Below are 18,091 nucleotides of genomic sequence, written 5' to 3' on the forward strand. Positions count from 1 at the left end.
TCCACAGTCAATAACTTTGTTGTTGCCCGATAAAGCGAACATATGATGCGTGAGCAACATTATTAATCTGATTTCTAACCTACTTTGCAAATGGTGGTATTGTTAGACCCACTTCCATGAAATTCCCCCTTTTTTTACACCATTCCTGTCACAATGGACCTCTGCTCCATCTTTCTGCACCAGTTCAGAAAGCATTCCTTTCTCTAGCTAAAACTCAATCCCACATCGTGTTTCACACATTCTGCCTAAACCGAGGGATCCTTCTAAACAGATTAACCATAAAAAATCCTTTCTCTGTATCCCACCTCTCCTTACACAATGACCAACTTTTCGAATTCTACCAGTCCCGGCCCTCACAAACCTGGTACCACACAGACACATCTCTATGGCACAGGCATCCCAAATCAATCTCTGCACTCTCTGCACGGCACTACTACTGTGCAATCCTTGGTTCATACCTCACATCTCCAAAACTGAATCTCTCACTCTCCAGTACCTGGAGGAGCATTTCAAACACCATCTCCATAAGCTGTCCAACCTGCTGACATACTACTGCCACCTCGGGGCATCGCTACCCAACCCCTACCCTACCCAGAATGTTTCTCCTTGTCCACCTCTCATAGCTCCTAAAACCTGCATAGCTGACCTTCCCAACTAGCCACAGCCCCCAAAACTCTGTATCAACACTCCACCAAATCCAGAGCTGAAACATTCCCATAACACTGGGTGCTTACATAGACAGTAAATGTAGTTGGTCAGTTCACATTCTTCATCTATGTAAAAAACTTAGCTCGGCAACATTTGCACTACGGGTAATTTCTTCAGTGGCTGAAGTTGACACCATTAAGGTTGCCTACTTTGGCTACTTCCACTCATTGATGTCATATGCTATCATATTCTGGGGGAACCAACCACTTGCAAAAAAAGTTTTCACCATCCAAAAAAAAGCAATCAGAATAATGTGTGGGGCCCACCAAAGACACTCTTGCAGGCACTTGTTTCGGAAGATAGGTATCCTAAAAACTGCCTCAGAGTATATTTTTTCCTTGCTGACCTTTGTGTGCAAAAATTATTCTATCTACCAAGAAAACAGTAAATTCCATGGCTATAACACCAGAAACAAAAACAATCTACATTTTGAAATGAAACATCTCACTCTGGTACAAAAAGGAGTTTACTACTCCAGCATTAAGCTGTTAATGCTCTACCACAACATATCAAATGTGTTCATACAGAACTGCCAAAATTTAAACAAGTTCTCAAAGATTGCCTGACAGAGAAATCTTTTTATACTGTGGATGAATATCTGAAATAAAATATATACCATCACTAAACTTACTGTGTCTAGAAGTAGTTCAATTGATTTTATTGTGCATTTGAGCATTAGCACACTTTTTGTAACAACAGATTGTCTGTATATGTATTTACTCTTGTAGGCCTAATATCTGGTTTAACTTTGTGCTCTTATCTTTAACCTTTATTTGAAACTCCTTTTTCTATTAAATGGTTGTTACGTTATCTAGCTGACGTTGTATCTATTACTGTATTTATAGTATGTCTTACTTAAACTATGTACAATTTGTCATTGAATTGCCCTTGTATTTATTGTAAGTTTAAATTGAAACCTGTACAATTTGACACGTTCCATATCATTGTGATTGACTCACTAACTGGATCTACGGAACACGAAAGAAATAAATAAATAAATTTAGCTTTCCAGTAAAGCCCTCAGTGCCACAGGAGTTTCAGTCATATCTAAAGGCCTTGCCTTTAGCCCTACAACCAAATTTAGCCAAGCTGGACTGGTCAAAGACTTACTCTCCTTCTCCTGATACCTGCAATGTAAGACTTCCTTGCCACCAATCCCTCCAACCAAAACCAACCTAATTCAAACATTGAACCCTGCCCCTCCCAGTGATCCCCCTCCCATAACCATCCACTGGTCAACTTTCAGGAATACCTTATCTCTAACACAGTCACACCATCCTTCAAGAGGCACCTTAGCAGTAACTACTTGGCAGAAAGCCTCTGCCAATTATCTGACTGCTCCACCTATAAACTCGGTCAGAGTGATCCCATCTCAGAACTACCTCCACAGCGTCCAATCCCGGGTTAAAGCCTTAGATCCTTCCCATAACCTCTCCCCTGAATCCATTTCCCTCCAATTAAAACCACCTCCATGCACCAACCTTCTACATGATCTCCAAAATCCACAAACCCAACAATCCTTGATGCCCTATTGTGGCTGGTTATTGTGGCCCTACTGAAAGAATTTTGGACCTCATTGACCAACACCTCCAACCAATTGCCTGTAATCTAGCCACCCATGTCAAAGATACAAACACTTCCTTCACTGACTCTCCACCATCCTCACCCCTTTGCCTCCTGGATCCCTATTCATCAGCCACGCAGGGTAGCCACACGGTCTGAGGTGTCTCGTCATGGCTCCCCCAGTCAGAGGTTCGAATCCTCCATTGGGCACGGATCTGTGTGTCATCCTTAACATAAGATAGTTTACGTTAGATTAAGTAGTGTGTAAGCTTAGGGACTGATGACCTCAGCAGTTTGGTCCCATAAGCTAAAACTAAACTAAACTCCATCCGAACAGGCCATAAAGACCCAACAGCGCCATAATACCTTATTACAAATTTCCAAATTTTTCCTATTCATCACCTCCCTATATACCTACATCCATCATGCCCATGGTCTTACTGCTATTGAACACTACCTTTCCCAATACCCTTCTGACTGATACACGTTTACCCCAAAATTTCTTCTGCTTCAAAGGGAAGCTATAAAAACAAATCCACGGCAGCCTCCCGAAACACTAAACATCTAGTCTGGTTCAGGTTCACTGATGATATCTTCATCATATGAACTCAGGGTCAAGAAATCCTATCCTCATTCCTTCACTACCTCAACACCATATCTCCCATCTGCTTCATCTGGTCCTCCTCAACCCACTGTGTCACCTTCCTAGATGTTGACCACCTCACCTCTGTCCACATTAAGCCCACCAACCACATACAGTACCTGCATTTTGACTGTCATCCCATTCACACCTAAAATCCCTCCCATACAGCCTGCCCACTAGAGGATGGAGTATCCCCAGTGATAAGAAATGCCTTGCTCGGTATGCTGAGGGTCTCAAAGGCCTTCACAGACAGGCACTATCCCGCAAACCTAGCCCACCGACAGATCTATAATGTCATTTCCCCTCATATCCCCAATCCTTCCACCACCCTGAAGAACCGGAGACAAAGGAGTGCCCCCTTTATCACCCAGTATCTCCCCAGACTAGAAGAACAGAAACACATCCTTTGTCAGAGCTTTGATTACCTATCATAATGCCCTGAAATGAGGGACATCCGACCCAAGATCCCTTCCACGTCTCCTAAAGTGGTGTCATGACACCCACCCAACCTGCACAACATCCTAGTCCATCCCTATGCCCCTCCCAATCCCACCTTCTTGCCACAAGGATCATATCCCTGTGGATGACCCAGGTGCAAGACTTGCCCAATCCACCCACCCAACACTTCCTATTTTGGTCCTGTCACAGGTTTATGCTACTTAATCAGGGGTCAAGCCACCTTGTGATGAGGCATGTTGGAATCTTTTAACTTCCTCTCATTTTGCCATCTGGCTCCTTAAATTCATTTTATTTTCATTTTTGCCTATACTTTACATGTTCATAAAAGAGAAAGGTTGGCACTCAGTCTTAATGAATATACCACCAGATCTAATTTTGTGCTTAGTTTTGTGTATGAAATTAATTTCCTAATTCATTTTGACCATTCGTAGCTAATACTTTTGTTATAGGGTGAAATCAGTAATTGTTTTGTGACCTTATAAACATATATAAATTATGTAGTAATTATATCTAAAAAGAAAGATTATGAGACTTACCAAACAAAAGCGCTGGCAGGTCGATAGACACACAAACAAACACAAACATACACACAAAATTCTAGCTTTCGCAACTAACGGTTGCCTCGTCAGGAAAGAAGGAAGGAGAGGGAAAGACAAAAGGATTTGGGTTTTAAGGGAGAGGGTAAGGAGTCATTCCAATCCCGGGAGCGAAAAGACTTACCTTAGGGGGAAAAAAGGACAGGTATACACTCGCACACACACACATATCCATCCGCATATACACAGACACAAGCAGACATGTAGTAATTATAAACATTTGGAAGAAGAACTACTAGGATGCTATTTATTTGGCTCTATTCGAAAACACAATAACAAAGTCAGCCCTTAATTAATGCCAAAATAATTACCAGGTTTGCCAAAAGTATTGTCTGTATAACAATATCTGTTAATTTCATTATTTGAACAAATAATTTGGCCTAACCTTTGTGGTAGAAGAAACTGTTAAAAAGAAAGAATTTTTCAATGTATTTAGTTAATTGAATGAGTTATGTTTTAATTTTAATTTCTGTAAATTAAACATCAAACAATGTATAGTTTCAGCACCTATTATTGTGACAATACATAAAGGCCTGATTTTAGGTCCCTGAGTCAGACAGTTCACAGTCGATTTTCAGACAGGAAGTCTGTATCAGTTAGAGTAACAATAATGCATTAACTTAACAGTGGAATTAGTGTAACATAAATAGATCATGTGTTAAAATAATGACATTGTCTGTTCAATTTATTTGAAAAATAGTGTCACACATACTTTATTCTTTTGCAAGAACCATGAACTGTGTGGTTAGGTATTTATTGCTCAAGACGTTCAGTAGCAAACTATTGTAGCAGTATGCTGATATTTGCCTGCAAGCTATTAATGAGTCTTATCAAAAATTACCAATAGTGAATTGGTCATATAATCATGTAATATTGGGGGATTGTGAACAGTGAAAGTAAAGAAAGGACTATCAATAAAGAAATAAAGCAGGCGAACTTCGGAACCTGCTAAAGCAGCCATGTCATTTACCAGCTCTGCTGCAATCATTGCACAGTTTTTTATATTGGTATGTCTATCAACCAGCTGTGCACTGGGATGAATGGCCACTGCCAAACTGTGGCCACCTTGTGGCACAACATGCAGCTGAACATAACGTGCTTGATTTCAATGGAAATTAATCTGCCATCAACCTTGGGTAACATACTATCCCCACATCATCCACCCAACCGTTTGCACCCCCTGTGTGCTATCATCTCCTCCCCATTCTCATCTGCCACCCTCTTTATTTGCCGCCCTGTGTCAATGCACCCACCCATCTTTGTACACTCCTCTGCTTTTTCACTCCTTTTCTCTCCCAACCCCCTGCCCCACAACCTCCTGAGGCTGTGCCTGTTGGCGTTATAGTTCCTGCACACTCCCCCCAGACAGCATTCCTGTCTCCCTCCACCCATACACTATTATCCCTTCCTCTTAACTCCCCCATCCAGATTGCTGCTTGTGTCCCATGTGACAGATGCATTCTAGCCCAAGTTGCCAGGGTCGGCAGTAATGTGTGCTTGATACATTTGCTTGAATAGGAGAATAAGGGGCTTTCAAATAAGCTACGTAAATCTTAATACAAACAGTTTTTAGTGGATTTGAGCACACTCTGGTTACAGGTATCATAAATTATGAATATTTCTTTAAATAAAATGTTTCCATATGAACTAAATATACCACTATCATCAACAGTCTGAAAACTAGCCTGTAAACAATAAATTCTGGTGATATTCAATGTGTATAAGAATTTTCCACTTTTGTATGAACTTTATATATGAACTGTGTGTATAACAGAAAACTGAAAAAAAAATTATATCACAGACAAATAAAACATGGCTGAAACCTTCCACAAGCAAAAAAAGAGTGCCATTTAGTGCCTGGTGGACACGCTAAGCTGTCTTGCTTAATTTAAGATGATAAGAAGAAAAGGGCAAATGCTTATTGACTTAAATTCATAAATGAAAATTTAATTGTTCTCTTATATGCCAGTGCATAACATTTTTAATGGAACTTACATCCAGGTTTCCATACGATGCTGCAGTCAAAAGAGCTGTGCGGCCACGTTTATCACACAGTTCTATTGGAACACAGGCCTCTTTCAGTAGATATCTGATGACTTCCACTTTATTACAGATAGCTGCATATAACAGCAATGGTTCATCATTATAGCCTTTTGCATTTGGGTTACCACCTTTTGATACCAGTTCTTTTAATGCCTACATGAACAAAAATCAACAAACTGAAGTTCACAGTAAACAACTTTTAAACGAGTCTGAAAACATTTTTTTAATGTCACTGCAAAATTATTAACATGATCTGCATTTACAAGAAAAGATGGTAACAAAAAGTTAAAACAGCAACAGTATTTTTGTTAATTCATGTTGTTCTAACACAAAAACAATAATTTATTGCTTGAACAGTACACACACATAAGGCAAAGTACAATACAATTAGCAATACATAAGTGGTTGGCAGCGCTCTAGCCTTTATAGACATTTGTTCCAAAAGGAGGCACAGTCGGCAGGCTGTGCAAACAATTGCTGTCATATTTTCAGGCTGGGTGATCTCTATCGGCTGAATCAATCATAAAGTTCACATGTGCACTTTGAAGCGGTGTACATAGAAAATTGGTAACTAGTGCTCTGTTCTTCCTCGGTGAACAAATGAGCACTGTGTTCAAATCCATTTCTTCTGTGGTCAATGTAGATTATTGATTCAGGTGAGACACTGCCACCAGCGCGTAGAGTCAGAAATTGCACAAGCGTGGAGAGGTGCGGCATCCACCCACCTGTGAGAGACTGTGCGGTACGATGGCAGTGTCGGCACAGCTACCAGTTCCTTATTTGAGTCCGGTCTCAGACAAGGAGGTGGCAGCAAAAGCAGTAGAACCGGTGGTGCCTGCTGTGATGGAGGTAGCAGCGGCAGAGGTGTCAGCTGTGACAGCACAGGAGCTGGGGATCCACCACAGCCCTCGACAGCTGAAAGGGGAACCCACAGCAGAGGACATAGTTGTGAAAATGTCAACAGTGGCGGTAGAGAAGGCAAGGGCATCGGCCACGAAGTAGGACACAGTCGGACAGACAGAGGACGTGGGGGCAGTGAAGGCGCACCTAGTGCGCAGCTGCCGACACGAGGTCGTACGTGGTCAATGTATTGCGACTGCCTCCTCTCAGCCGTGCAGACGACACAGAGGCGTCGGACACGGGTACTCTCAATTACCGTTGGCAATGATTTTGGTCAGCGGTCAAAACTGTGAGCCCAAACAGCTGTGCCAGGCCCGTAGCAGTGCAGTGCCAGTGCTGGAGAATCGCCTGGCATCAGCCAAAGCAGATGTAGCAGAGTCCTGGACTGACAAGCGTGCAACAACTCGGCTGGACTCTTATCACCAAAGGTGTGAACCAATAACAACTGAGGAACTGGCCAACAGCTACTTTCGGTGACATATCCTAAATGAATTTTTTCATCTGGATCTTAAATGTTAATACAAACTGTTCTGCTTCCACATTTGATTGAGGGTGGAAAGGAGGGGCTGTGACATGGCAAACACCATGTTTTATCATCAAATTCCTGAGATTTGAATTGGGGGCTGTTGTCTATAACTGAAGTACATGGAAGACCCTCCACTGCCACTGCAAAAATTTTGGACAAAGCTGAAATTGCTGCCGCCGCAGAAGTAGACCGAGACTGCACTACATACGGAAACTTAGAATAAGCATCAGTTACAACAAGTCAGTAGAAATTCAAAACAGCATCCACAAAATCTGTATGAATTCATTCCCAAAACTGCCGTGGATCTGGCCACAGTGACAAAGAAGAACAGAGAGCTACATGATGGATGGCACAATCAGGGCAGGCTGCAACAACTCTCACTATTTCCCCATCAATGCTTGGCCAAAAAACATATCTGCATGCTAATGTTTTGTAGGAGACAAACCCCAGTGGTCCACAAGTAATAAACTCACAACCCCGTGCCGAAGGGCCAATGGGACTACACCTGAGGAGTGGTGTGCTCTATAGTTTGTAACGCCGGAAATGCATATCCTCCTATTTCCATCTATTGTACTATAATTTTTTTCCTTGTTTTGTTACCTCAAGATATGACATTTCTGTCTCTTTATATATTGTAATTGTTTTACTGTTTTATATATATATATTTATGCATTTATGTCGATGTATAATTGGTTGTTTCGTAAATATTATTTGTATTTTTACGCTGGGTCTTGCCTAGGGAAGACTGCTATCGAACGATTACGTCGATAGGTCGTGTGAAGAATCAAAGTGTGTAGGATCTTTGGTAGTGTTAACTCTGCCGCGTGGAGCGCGGGCTGAGCAGAAGGGGTCTGGCTGTAGTAGCGAGTGGAGCAGGTGTGTTGTGTGACGCTCCCGCGAGTTGCCGCGCTTTCGGGGTTTGGCAGCATGTAATTGCGATCGACTTGCGATGATAGTTTCTGACGCGCCAACATCCAGCTTCTGCAACAGTGACGGCCGACAATGAGTGACTGTCGCCACCTCCTCGACCGACGGCTTCAAACCTTCAATCAACCGACAAGGAAGACTGGACGCACGTAAAGTTTTAGAACTGTATGGCAGACCTCAGCTTTTCAAACTGTTCCATTTTCGTCACTATAATTACAGCAACTTAGCATGAACGTTTGTTGCTCATTGTCCCAATTGCATTACCAAGCAGAGCCCCTTCCTTTTCCGAAATGAACCCGAGTGTCGTTGAAATTCAAACGCCAGCATTAAAGTAATATAGCTAACTCATTTTCACTGCTTTAATTTCAAAATTCGGTTAAAGTATTTATAGCTGGCTACACTATTTAGATTACACAAGCACAAATTAAGAGTGCGAGTTTTGTTACCATATTTTAGCTTACCTGTGACTGCAGCTCAGCTTGGTACGTACTAAATTTTACTATTGTTAATTGTTCAGAATCATTTAATTCAAGTTCAAAATTAAATCTCTTATTTCTAAATTGCGTAGATTCAAGTAGTTTTTGAAATGATTGTTGAGGTAGTCCAAGACTAACCGTATTTTACTGAATTTCGATGTGCTTCAGAAAGAAAGCTCACTATTAACTTCAGTCACTAAATTAACTTTCGATTTTCCGGTTTTAATAATTCTTTTGATAAATTAAGTCAGGGTGTTGTGAAATTTATTACTTCTGACAAACTTTCAGTTTTCACACTACACGTGTCAACCTTCAGTTGCCACGCTTCTAGTGCTAATTATATGTGTAATAACCTTTCTTTTTCAGTTACTATAGTAATTGTCCTTAGGACTGGCGACCGTGATTTCCCCCAAATCTCAAATACCTAATTACCGCTAGTTAATTGTTAATGTAACGGCTGCACATTTACTTTCTTTATTAACTTTACCCCTTTTCAAAATTAATTTCCACCAGTTTCATTAGCACATTTCCTTTCATTTAGATGTAACCCTTTCCTCCCTCTTTACCTACAGGTTAACTTCGGTGACGATTGCTTTTCCAAAACTCCCATTAGGTACACGCGGTTTCATTTTTCACTGTCATTAAGGTCGGTAAGTGAGGGGGAGGTTACACGTGGCGACCTGGTGACAGGACAATCTTCGGATTTGAGGTTGTTCTGGACACGAATTTTGCATTGTGCAAATCTCGTAACAAAGTACTGGTTACGTACAGGCCGTTACGTCAGCGAGAATAAGTAGTGGGAGTAATCCTAATTATATTTGAGATTTGTCATTTATATTGAAAATTATTAAAATGAGTGAAGGCAACAATTACCAAAATTTGGTAGACTTGGATACGGAACAATCGGTCGAACAGTGGGAAACGCGCACGGCGGTTCCCATTGTTCAGGGGCAGGCGGCTAGCATGAAAGACGCGACCGCCGAAACGCAACAAAGAGCAGAAATGGAATTCCAAACTTTAGAAAATGTTTCGGAATTGGAAGCGAAAATCAAATCTGTACCCCTTGATGATGAATACGGGGGAACATATATAGAGGAACCAGCTACGGAAGTAAAACCGGTAGTCTCCGGGAATTTAACTGATTTATTGAATGTTTTGATTAATGAAATCAAGAGTCAATTGACAGAAATTATAGCTCTGTCTGCCAAGCAAGAAGCTCAGTCTGCCAAGCAAGAAGCTCAGTCTGAAAAAATTGAACGAAAGCTAGACAATCAGAACAAAGCTATTAATGTTGTTAACAACAATGTTGGGGTTGTTAATACAAAAGTTGATAAAATCAAAGAAGATATTGTTGTAATTAATACCGAAATCGGTAATCTTAAACAGGAAATGATAGGCGTTCAGGCGGAAATTGCGAGCATAAATACTCGTTTTGATTCCGAAATTAGCAGAATCGAGAAAAGTGTAGGAGAAGCAGTTGCTCCGATAATCGAGAATAAGGTGACGGAACAAATTCAATTAGTGAAAAAAGAGGATCAACAGAAGGTGGAAACTTTAAAGGCTTTAGTGTCCGAAGTAGACACTAAAGTGAGGGAGCAGGCTAATACCTGCGAAGAGAAAAAGAGGGAAGTGGAAACGCTTGCGACAACCACTTGCCAAGTAATTACGGGAGTGTCGGAATTAGAAAAGAAACTTGACGAAAAACAGAGCTATGTGCCAATCTGTGCACATAGTTCGGAATTGTTGACAAAAGAGGAGCGGTTCGACCCCTTGAAAAAAGGCGGTATACACGCGACGGATTTCATTAAAAATTGTGAAAGAGTTTTACCCAGATCATGGACTAATGAGAGAAAAATTAATGCGGTTATTGATGTGCTGGCTGGTGATGCCAAGCGTTGGGGCTTAAACCTCAACATTACGAACCTGACTTTTGACGAGTTTAAAAATTTGTTTCTGGCTGAATACTGGTCAGAGCAAAAACAGCAAAGTGTCTGGCGCGAATTTGTCGTATCGAGGCCTTTCGATGCGAATTCGCGCGGTTCGATGAGGGAGTTTTGTGAGGGCTGGATCCGCAAGTTGGAATATTTGCGTGATCGCCGCACGGAATCCGAAATAGTCTGGGAACTCTACAAGAAGTTTCCAGATGATACAAAACGCTACGTAGGAAGCAATTACAGGACAATCAATGATTTCCTGGAAAGAGTTGAGGACGAGGACAATTGGCGCAGTAATCGCGATAGTGGTAGAGGCCGTGGTAACAACAACGGGTACCACCCCAACCATAACAACGATAACCATGGGAATAATGCATACCGCAGCAATAACAATAATGGTTCGGACCGTAATAACAATCGGTACAATGCAAATAATAACAGGAATGACAGAAACCAGTATCATACTAACGTGATACGGGCTTCACAGAATAGTAATAACGCCAGAGGGTGTGATCAGCCGCCTCAGCAGCATCCGGGGAGCGTATCTGCTGGGACGAGACAGGGAAACCATTAGCCGCGCCGGTGAGGGGCCGAGCGGGCGTGGAGAAATTTTGGCGGCCCAATAACAGGAGAAAACCCACGTATCGTCATTATGAAAATTCCGTGTGGAATAATCAACGGCGGGAGTGTGTGCCAGTGTTAGGAGAAAGGAGTGCGCCCACAAGTAGTAGATCAGCTGTATACACGGCAGTAGGTAGTACATTCACTGTCAGTGAGAACAATTTAAGTAGTGTTCCGGAAATCGATTATAAAGTGGCAGCTGTAATACCCACAGCGGAACTGGAGATTGAGTTTAAGAATGATTCGCAATTGTTGAGAGAAGATCAGATGTCGGATAACACGTCCGTCATCGAGCGAGGGGATGCAGAGAGGGATGAGGTCTGGTTAAGGCAGTTCGGTCGCTTATACGACGAACTAAGAGATTATAGGGGTTTGTATGGGAGAAGTGTTTATGGGGAGCGCGTGCAGGATTTTCCGCGTCTCGTTCCGCAGGAAGATAGTGTTTGTGAAATGATAGAAAGTTCTGGCCCTAACCGGCAGACTTTACTAGAAATAGTTGGTGTTAAGGGGGAGCACGAGCAATATTCGTCGTGTTTCGTCCTGCAGGAGTTAGATGTTAAAGTAGTAACGGAAAGTTCTGGCCCTAACCGGCAGACTTTACCGAAAGTTTCAGTGGTAGAAGTAACCGACCCATCCGACGCAAACTTCCAGTTTAAACATTGCGAGAGTATTAAGGAGAAAGATTACGAAAATTTTAGTGATAGCCGGACGCAATTGGTAGAAAAGCACATAGATTACAGCGTGTATGAGGTTAGAGCTGACATTATACGGTCAGACGATAACAGTGTGGGTTGCGCAGATCTAGAGGAAGTAATTGCAGATACTACTGGGCACATTTCTCCAGGTAGATTGGCAGATGAGATTAATCTGACCAAAGTGGAATCAACGAAGGTGACGATTAATGAATTGATAGCAAAGCAACACTCACTAGTTGACGAGTTACAGGAAAAGGTTTCGGTATTGGAGGCGAAGCTACAGACTAAGCCTCAGGACAAACGTGTTGAAATTAAAACTGTATGTGAACAGAGGCTGAAAAGGCCGCCAGATAAGCCGGATTTAGGATTAAAGCCGGATGGTTTTTTCTGGAATGACCTGGATATAGACGAGGATTTACTGTGGGAAAATAAAGATACAGTCGAGGACAAGTGTAGACAGATAGTAGTGTCTGTTAATATGCACGACCTACAACTAAACGTGTTGATTGACACTGGTGCAGAATTGAGTGCTGTATCTGGGAAAATATTTGAGTTACTGAAAGACAGACCTGGCATCGTAGTTATGCCAGTAACAGGAGTGAAAATTATCGGTGCTACTGGGAAGGCCAGTAAACCGGTCACAAAACAGATTTTTGTCAACTTCGAGATATGTGGGGCACAATTTGAACATATATATATATTTATGCATTTATGTCGATGTATAATTGGTTGTTTCGTAAATATTATTTGAATTTTTATGCTGGGTCTTGCCTAGGGAAGACTGCTATCGAACGATTACGTCGATAGGTCGTGTGAAGAATCAAAGTGTGTAGGATCTTTGGTAGTGTTAACTCTGCCGCGTGGAGCGCGGGCTGAGCAGAAGGGGTCTGGCTGTAGTAGCGAGTGGAGCAGGTGTGTTGTGTGACGCTCCCGCAAGTTGCCACGCTTTCGGGGTTTGGCAGCATGTAATTGCGATCGACTTGCGATGATAGTTTCTGACATGGTGTCGCGGACGGGAAACATTAACTAGCGCACATCAAGAGCCCGTTTCGTCTGGTGACCGTGTCGAGAAGAAGGCGCGCCAACATCCAGCTTCTGCAACAGCGACGGCCGACAATGAGTGACTGTCGCCACCTCCTCGACCGACGGCTTCAAACCTTCAATCAACCGACAAGGAAGACTGGACGCACGTAAAGTTTTAGAACTGTATGGCAGACCTCAGCTTTTCAAACTGTTCCATTTTCGTCACTATAATTACAGCAACTTAGCATGAACGTTTGTTGCTCATTGTCCCAATTGCATTACCAAGCAGAGTCCCTTCCTTTTCCGAAATGAACCCGAGTGTCGTTGAAATTCAAACGCCAGCATTAAAGTAATATAGCCTAACTTGTTTTCACTGCTTTAATTTCAAAATTCGGTTAAAGTATTTATAGCTGGCTACACTATTTAGTTTACACAAGCACAAATTAAGAGTGCGAGTTTTGTTACCATATTTTAGCTTACCTGTGACTGCAGCTCAGCTTGGTACGTACTAAATTTTACTATTGTTAATTGTTCGGAATCATTTAATTCAAGTTCAAAGTTAAATCTCTTATTTCTAAATTGCGTAGATTCAAGTAGTTTTTGAAATGATTGTTGAGGTAGTCCAAGACTAACCGTATTTTACTGAATTTCGATGTGCTTCAGAAAGAAAGCTCACTATTAACTTCAGTCACTAAATTAACTTTCGATTTTCCGGTTTTAATAATTCTTTTGCTAAATTAAGTCAGGGTGTAGCGAAATTTATTACTTCTGACAAACTTTCAGTTTTCACACTACACGTGTCAACCTTCAGTTGCCACGCTTCTAGTGCTAATTATATGTGTAATAACCTTTCTTTTTCAGTTACTATAGTAATTGTCCTTAGGACTGGCGACCGTGATTTCCCCCAAATCTCAAATACCTAATTACCGCTAGTTAATTGTTAACGTAACGGCTGCACATTTACTTTCTTTATTAACCTTACCTCTTTTCAAAATTAATTTCCACCAGTTTCATTAGCACATTTCCTTTCATTTAGATGTAACCCTTTCCTCCCTCTTTACCGACAGGTTAACTTCGGTGACGATTGCTTTTCCAAAACTCCCATTAGGTACACGCAGTTTCATTTTTCACTGTCATTAAGGTCGGTAAGTGAGGGGGAGGTTACAAGTTAAAGCAGCACTACATCCCAAACAGAAAGATGATTTTGAAACACAAAATAATTTCTCAAAGGATCAGAAGCACAGCCCAGTAGTCCGTATGGCCTGCCATGTTGCACATAAGGAACAACTTCTGTGGTTATCTTGGCTGCAATTTTACTGCTAGTAATAGGGCAACCATCAGCAACATTTTGAGCTTCCATGCCTAAATGAAAACAACACAGTTTCTCTTTATCAAACTCTGGATCCAGAGGAATTGGCAGATTCGATAAGGCATCAACATTTGCACGGTATGCCGCACATCAAAAATGTACCTCATATTTGTATCATGATAGGAAAAAGAGCCCACCACTGTTAGTGATGTGGGGCTTTGTCAGGCAAGGATGCCAAAGAGTTAAAAAGAGATGCCAGTGGTTTTGGTGTGTGATAAGGTGGAACTTGGACCCATGTACGAGGGTTGGAACTTTAATAGTGGCAACTATTTATTTACAGCTCATACAAAATAGAAACATGTTTCAAAGTTTTTCTGACCTTCAGAGTAGTCACCAGCATTTTGTATAACCCATTGCCAGTAATGTCAAAGTCGCAGGATACTCTTAGCAGTGCCAGTTGTGTTGACAGTTCGAGCGGCACGGTCTATTGCCCAACAAATTTGTAGCAGTTCTGAGGTGAATGCCTTGAAGTGTTTCCTTCAGTTTATAAATCGAGTTGAACTTATGAGGGCTTAAGTCAGGGGAGTGCACTAGGTGGTACAGCACTTATCAGCCCCATCAGTCAAACAAATCAGTAACAGCTTGCACTGTACGTGCTTGAGCATTGTCCTGCAAAATAATGTTCAGGTCCTGCAGAAAGTGTCATCACTTCTGTCTCTAAGCTAGTCATAGGTTGTGTTGCAAAAATGAACAGCATAGAGACAGAAGTGATGACACTTTCTGCAGGACCTGACCATCATTTTGCAGGACAATGCTCAAGCACATACAGTGCAAGCTGTTACTGATTTGTTTGACTGATGGGGCTGATAAGTGCTATACCACCTACTGCACTCGTATTTTTAAGTTCAACTCAATTTCTAAACTGAAGGAAACACTTCATGGCATTCACTTCAGAACTCCTACAAATTCGTCGGGCAATAGACCGCACCGCTCGAACTGCCAACCAACTGGCACTGCTAAGAGTATCATACGACTTCCACATCACTGGCAACGGGTTAGACACAATGCTGGTAACTACTTTGAAGGTCAGTAAAACTTTGAAACACGTATCTATTTTGTACGAGCTGTAAATAAATAGTTGCTACTATTAAAGTTCCAACCATCATAGAAACACATGAAATTTTTGAGAGCATACACAATCACCAAAACTTCTTTCTTTGTTGTGCTGAATTTAAGGATTTAGAGGCATATGCAAAAGGACATTCAGATTCATCTACACACTTGTTGTTGTTCTTGTGGTCTTCAGTCCAGAGATTGGTTTGATGGAGCTCTCCATGCTGCACTACCACATCCAAGCCCCTTCACCTCCAAGCAACTACTGCAACCTACATCCTTCTAAATCTGCTTAGTGTATTCATCTCTTGGTCTCCCTCTACAATTTTTACCCTCCAGACTTCCCTCCAATACTAAACTGGTGATCCCTTGATGCCTCAGAAAATGTCCTGCCTACCGATCCATTCCTTTAGTCAGGTTGCACCACAAATTCCTCTTCCCCCCAATTCTATTCAGTACCTTCTTATTAGTTACATGATCTACCCATCTAATCTTCAGCATTCTTCTGTAGCTTCACTGTTTGAAAGCTTCTATTCTTTTACTGTCTAAACTGTTTACCATCCATGTTTCACTTCCACACATGGCTCACCCCAAACAAATACTTTCAGAAAAGACTTCCTAACACTTAAATCTATACTTGATGTTAACAAATTTCTCTTCTTCAGAAACACTTTCCCTGCCACAGCCAGTCTACATTTTATATCCTGTCTACTTTGGCCATCATCAGTTATTTTGCTTCCCAAATAGCAAAACTCATCTACTACTTTAAGTACCTCATGTCCTAATTGAATTCTCTCAGCATCACCTGATTTAGTTTGACTACATTCCATTATCCTCTTTTTGCTTTTGTTGATGTTGATCTTATACTCTCCTTTCAAGACACTGTCCATTCCATTCAACTGTTCTTCCAAGTCCTTCGCTGCCTCTGACAAAATCACAATGTCATCAGGAAACCTCAAGGTTTTTATTTCTTCTCCCTGGTCTTTAATTCCTACACCCAATTTTTATTTTGTTTCCTTCACTGCTTACTCAATATACAGATTGAATAACATCGGGGATAGGCTACAACCCTGTCTCACTCCCTTCCCAACTGCTGCTTCCCCTTTGTGTCCCTTGACTCTTATAGCTGCCATCTACTTTCTGTACAAACTGTAAATAGTCTTTTGATCACTGTATTTTACCCCTGCCATGTTTAGAATTTGAAACAGAGTATTCCAGTCAACATTGTCAGAAGTTTTCTCAAAATCTACAAATACTATAAACGTAGGTTCGCCTTTTCTTAACCTATCTTCTATGAGAAGTCGTAGGGTCAGTATTGTCTCATGTGTTCCAACATTTCTACAGAATCCAAGCTGATCTTCCACAAGATTAGCTTCTACCAGTTTTTCCATTTGTCTTTAAAGAATTTGTGTAGTAGATGAGTTTTGCAGCCATGACTTATTAAACTGATAGTACAGTAATTTTCATGCCTGTTTATACCTGCTTTCTTTGGGATTGGAATTATTTTATTCTTTTTCAAGTCCAAGGGAATTTCGACTGCCTCATACATCTTGTTCACCAGATGGTAGAGTTTTGTCTTTGGTAGCTCTCCCAATCCTGTCAGTAGTCCTAATGGAACATTGTCTGCTCCCAGGACCTTTTCTAGGCTTAGGTCTTTCAGTGCTCTGTTAAATTCTTCACACATTTTCATATCTCCCATTTCATCTTCATCTATGTCCTCTTCTACTTCCATAATATTGCCCTCAAGTATATTGCCATAGTATAGACCCTCTATATCCTCTTTCCACTTTTCTGCTTTCCCTTCTTTGCTTAGGACTGGTTTTCCATCTGAGCTATTGATATTCATACAAGTGGTTCTCTTTTCTCCAAATGTCACTTTAATTTTTCTGTAGGCAGTATCTTTCTTACCCCTAGGCATATATGCCTCTACATCCTTACATTTGTCCCCTAGCCATCCTTACTAAGCCTTTTTGCACTGCCTGTTGATCTCATTTTTGAGACATTTGTATTCCTTTTCTCCTGCTTCATTTACTGCATTTTTATACTTTCTCATTTCATGATTTAAATTCAGTACTTTTTCTGTTACTGAAGGATTTCTACTAGCATTCGCCTCTTTACCTACTTGATCCTCTGCAGCCTTCACTATTTTATCTCTCAAAGCTACCCATTCTTCTTCTACTGTACTTCTTTCCCCTCTATTTGTCAGTCATTCCGTAATGCTCTCTCTGAAACTCGCTACAAACTCTGGTTCTCTCAGTTTGTTCAGGTTCCATCTCCTTAAATTCCCACCTTTTTGCAGTTTCTTCAGTTTTAATCTACAGTTCATAACCAAAAGATTGTGGTCAGAGTCCACGTCTGCCCCTGGAAATGTCTTACAATTTAAAACATGGTTCCCAAATCTCTGTCTTACCATTTTGTAACCTATCTGAAATCTTCCAGTGTCTCCAGGCCTCTTCCACATATACAACCTTCTTTCATGATTCTTCAACTAAATGTTAGCTATGATTAAGTTATACTCTATGCAAAATTTTACCTTGTGGCTTCCTCTTTCATTC

General features: G+C 41.3%; 1 protein-coding gene across 1 annotated transcript in view; it reads right to left on the minus strand.

The window, feature by feature from the left end:
* The window catches only part of LOC126095109 (serine/threonine-protein phosphatase 6 regulatory ankyrin repeat subunit A-like), a 400,015-nt gene that overhangs the window by 331,006 nt on the left and 50,918 nt on the right, over nucleotides 1–18,091 (minus strand). Inside the window, exon 3 of the mRNA XM_049909822.1 lies at nucleotides 5,965–6,165. Within this exon, the coding sequence (XP_049765779.1) occupies nucleotides 5,965–6,165 (201 nt within the window). The remainder of the gene's footprint in view (nucleotides 1–5,964; nucleotides 6,166–18,091) is intronic.

The sequence above is a fragment of the Schistocerca cancellata genome, chromosome 1 (genome assembly GCF_023864275.1).
Source record: "Schistocerca cancellata isolate TAMUIC-IGC-003103 chromosome 1, iqSchCanc2.1, whole genome shotgun sequence".
NCBI classification, from domain to species: domain Eukaryota; kingdom Metazoa; phylum Arthropoda; class Insecta; order Orthoptera; family Acrididae; genus Schistocerca; species Schistocerca cancellata.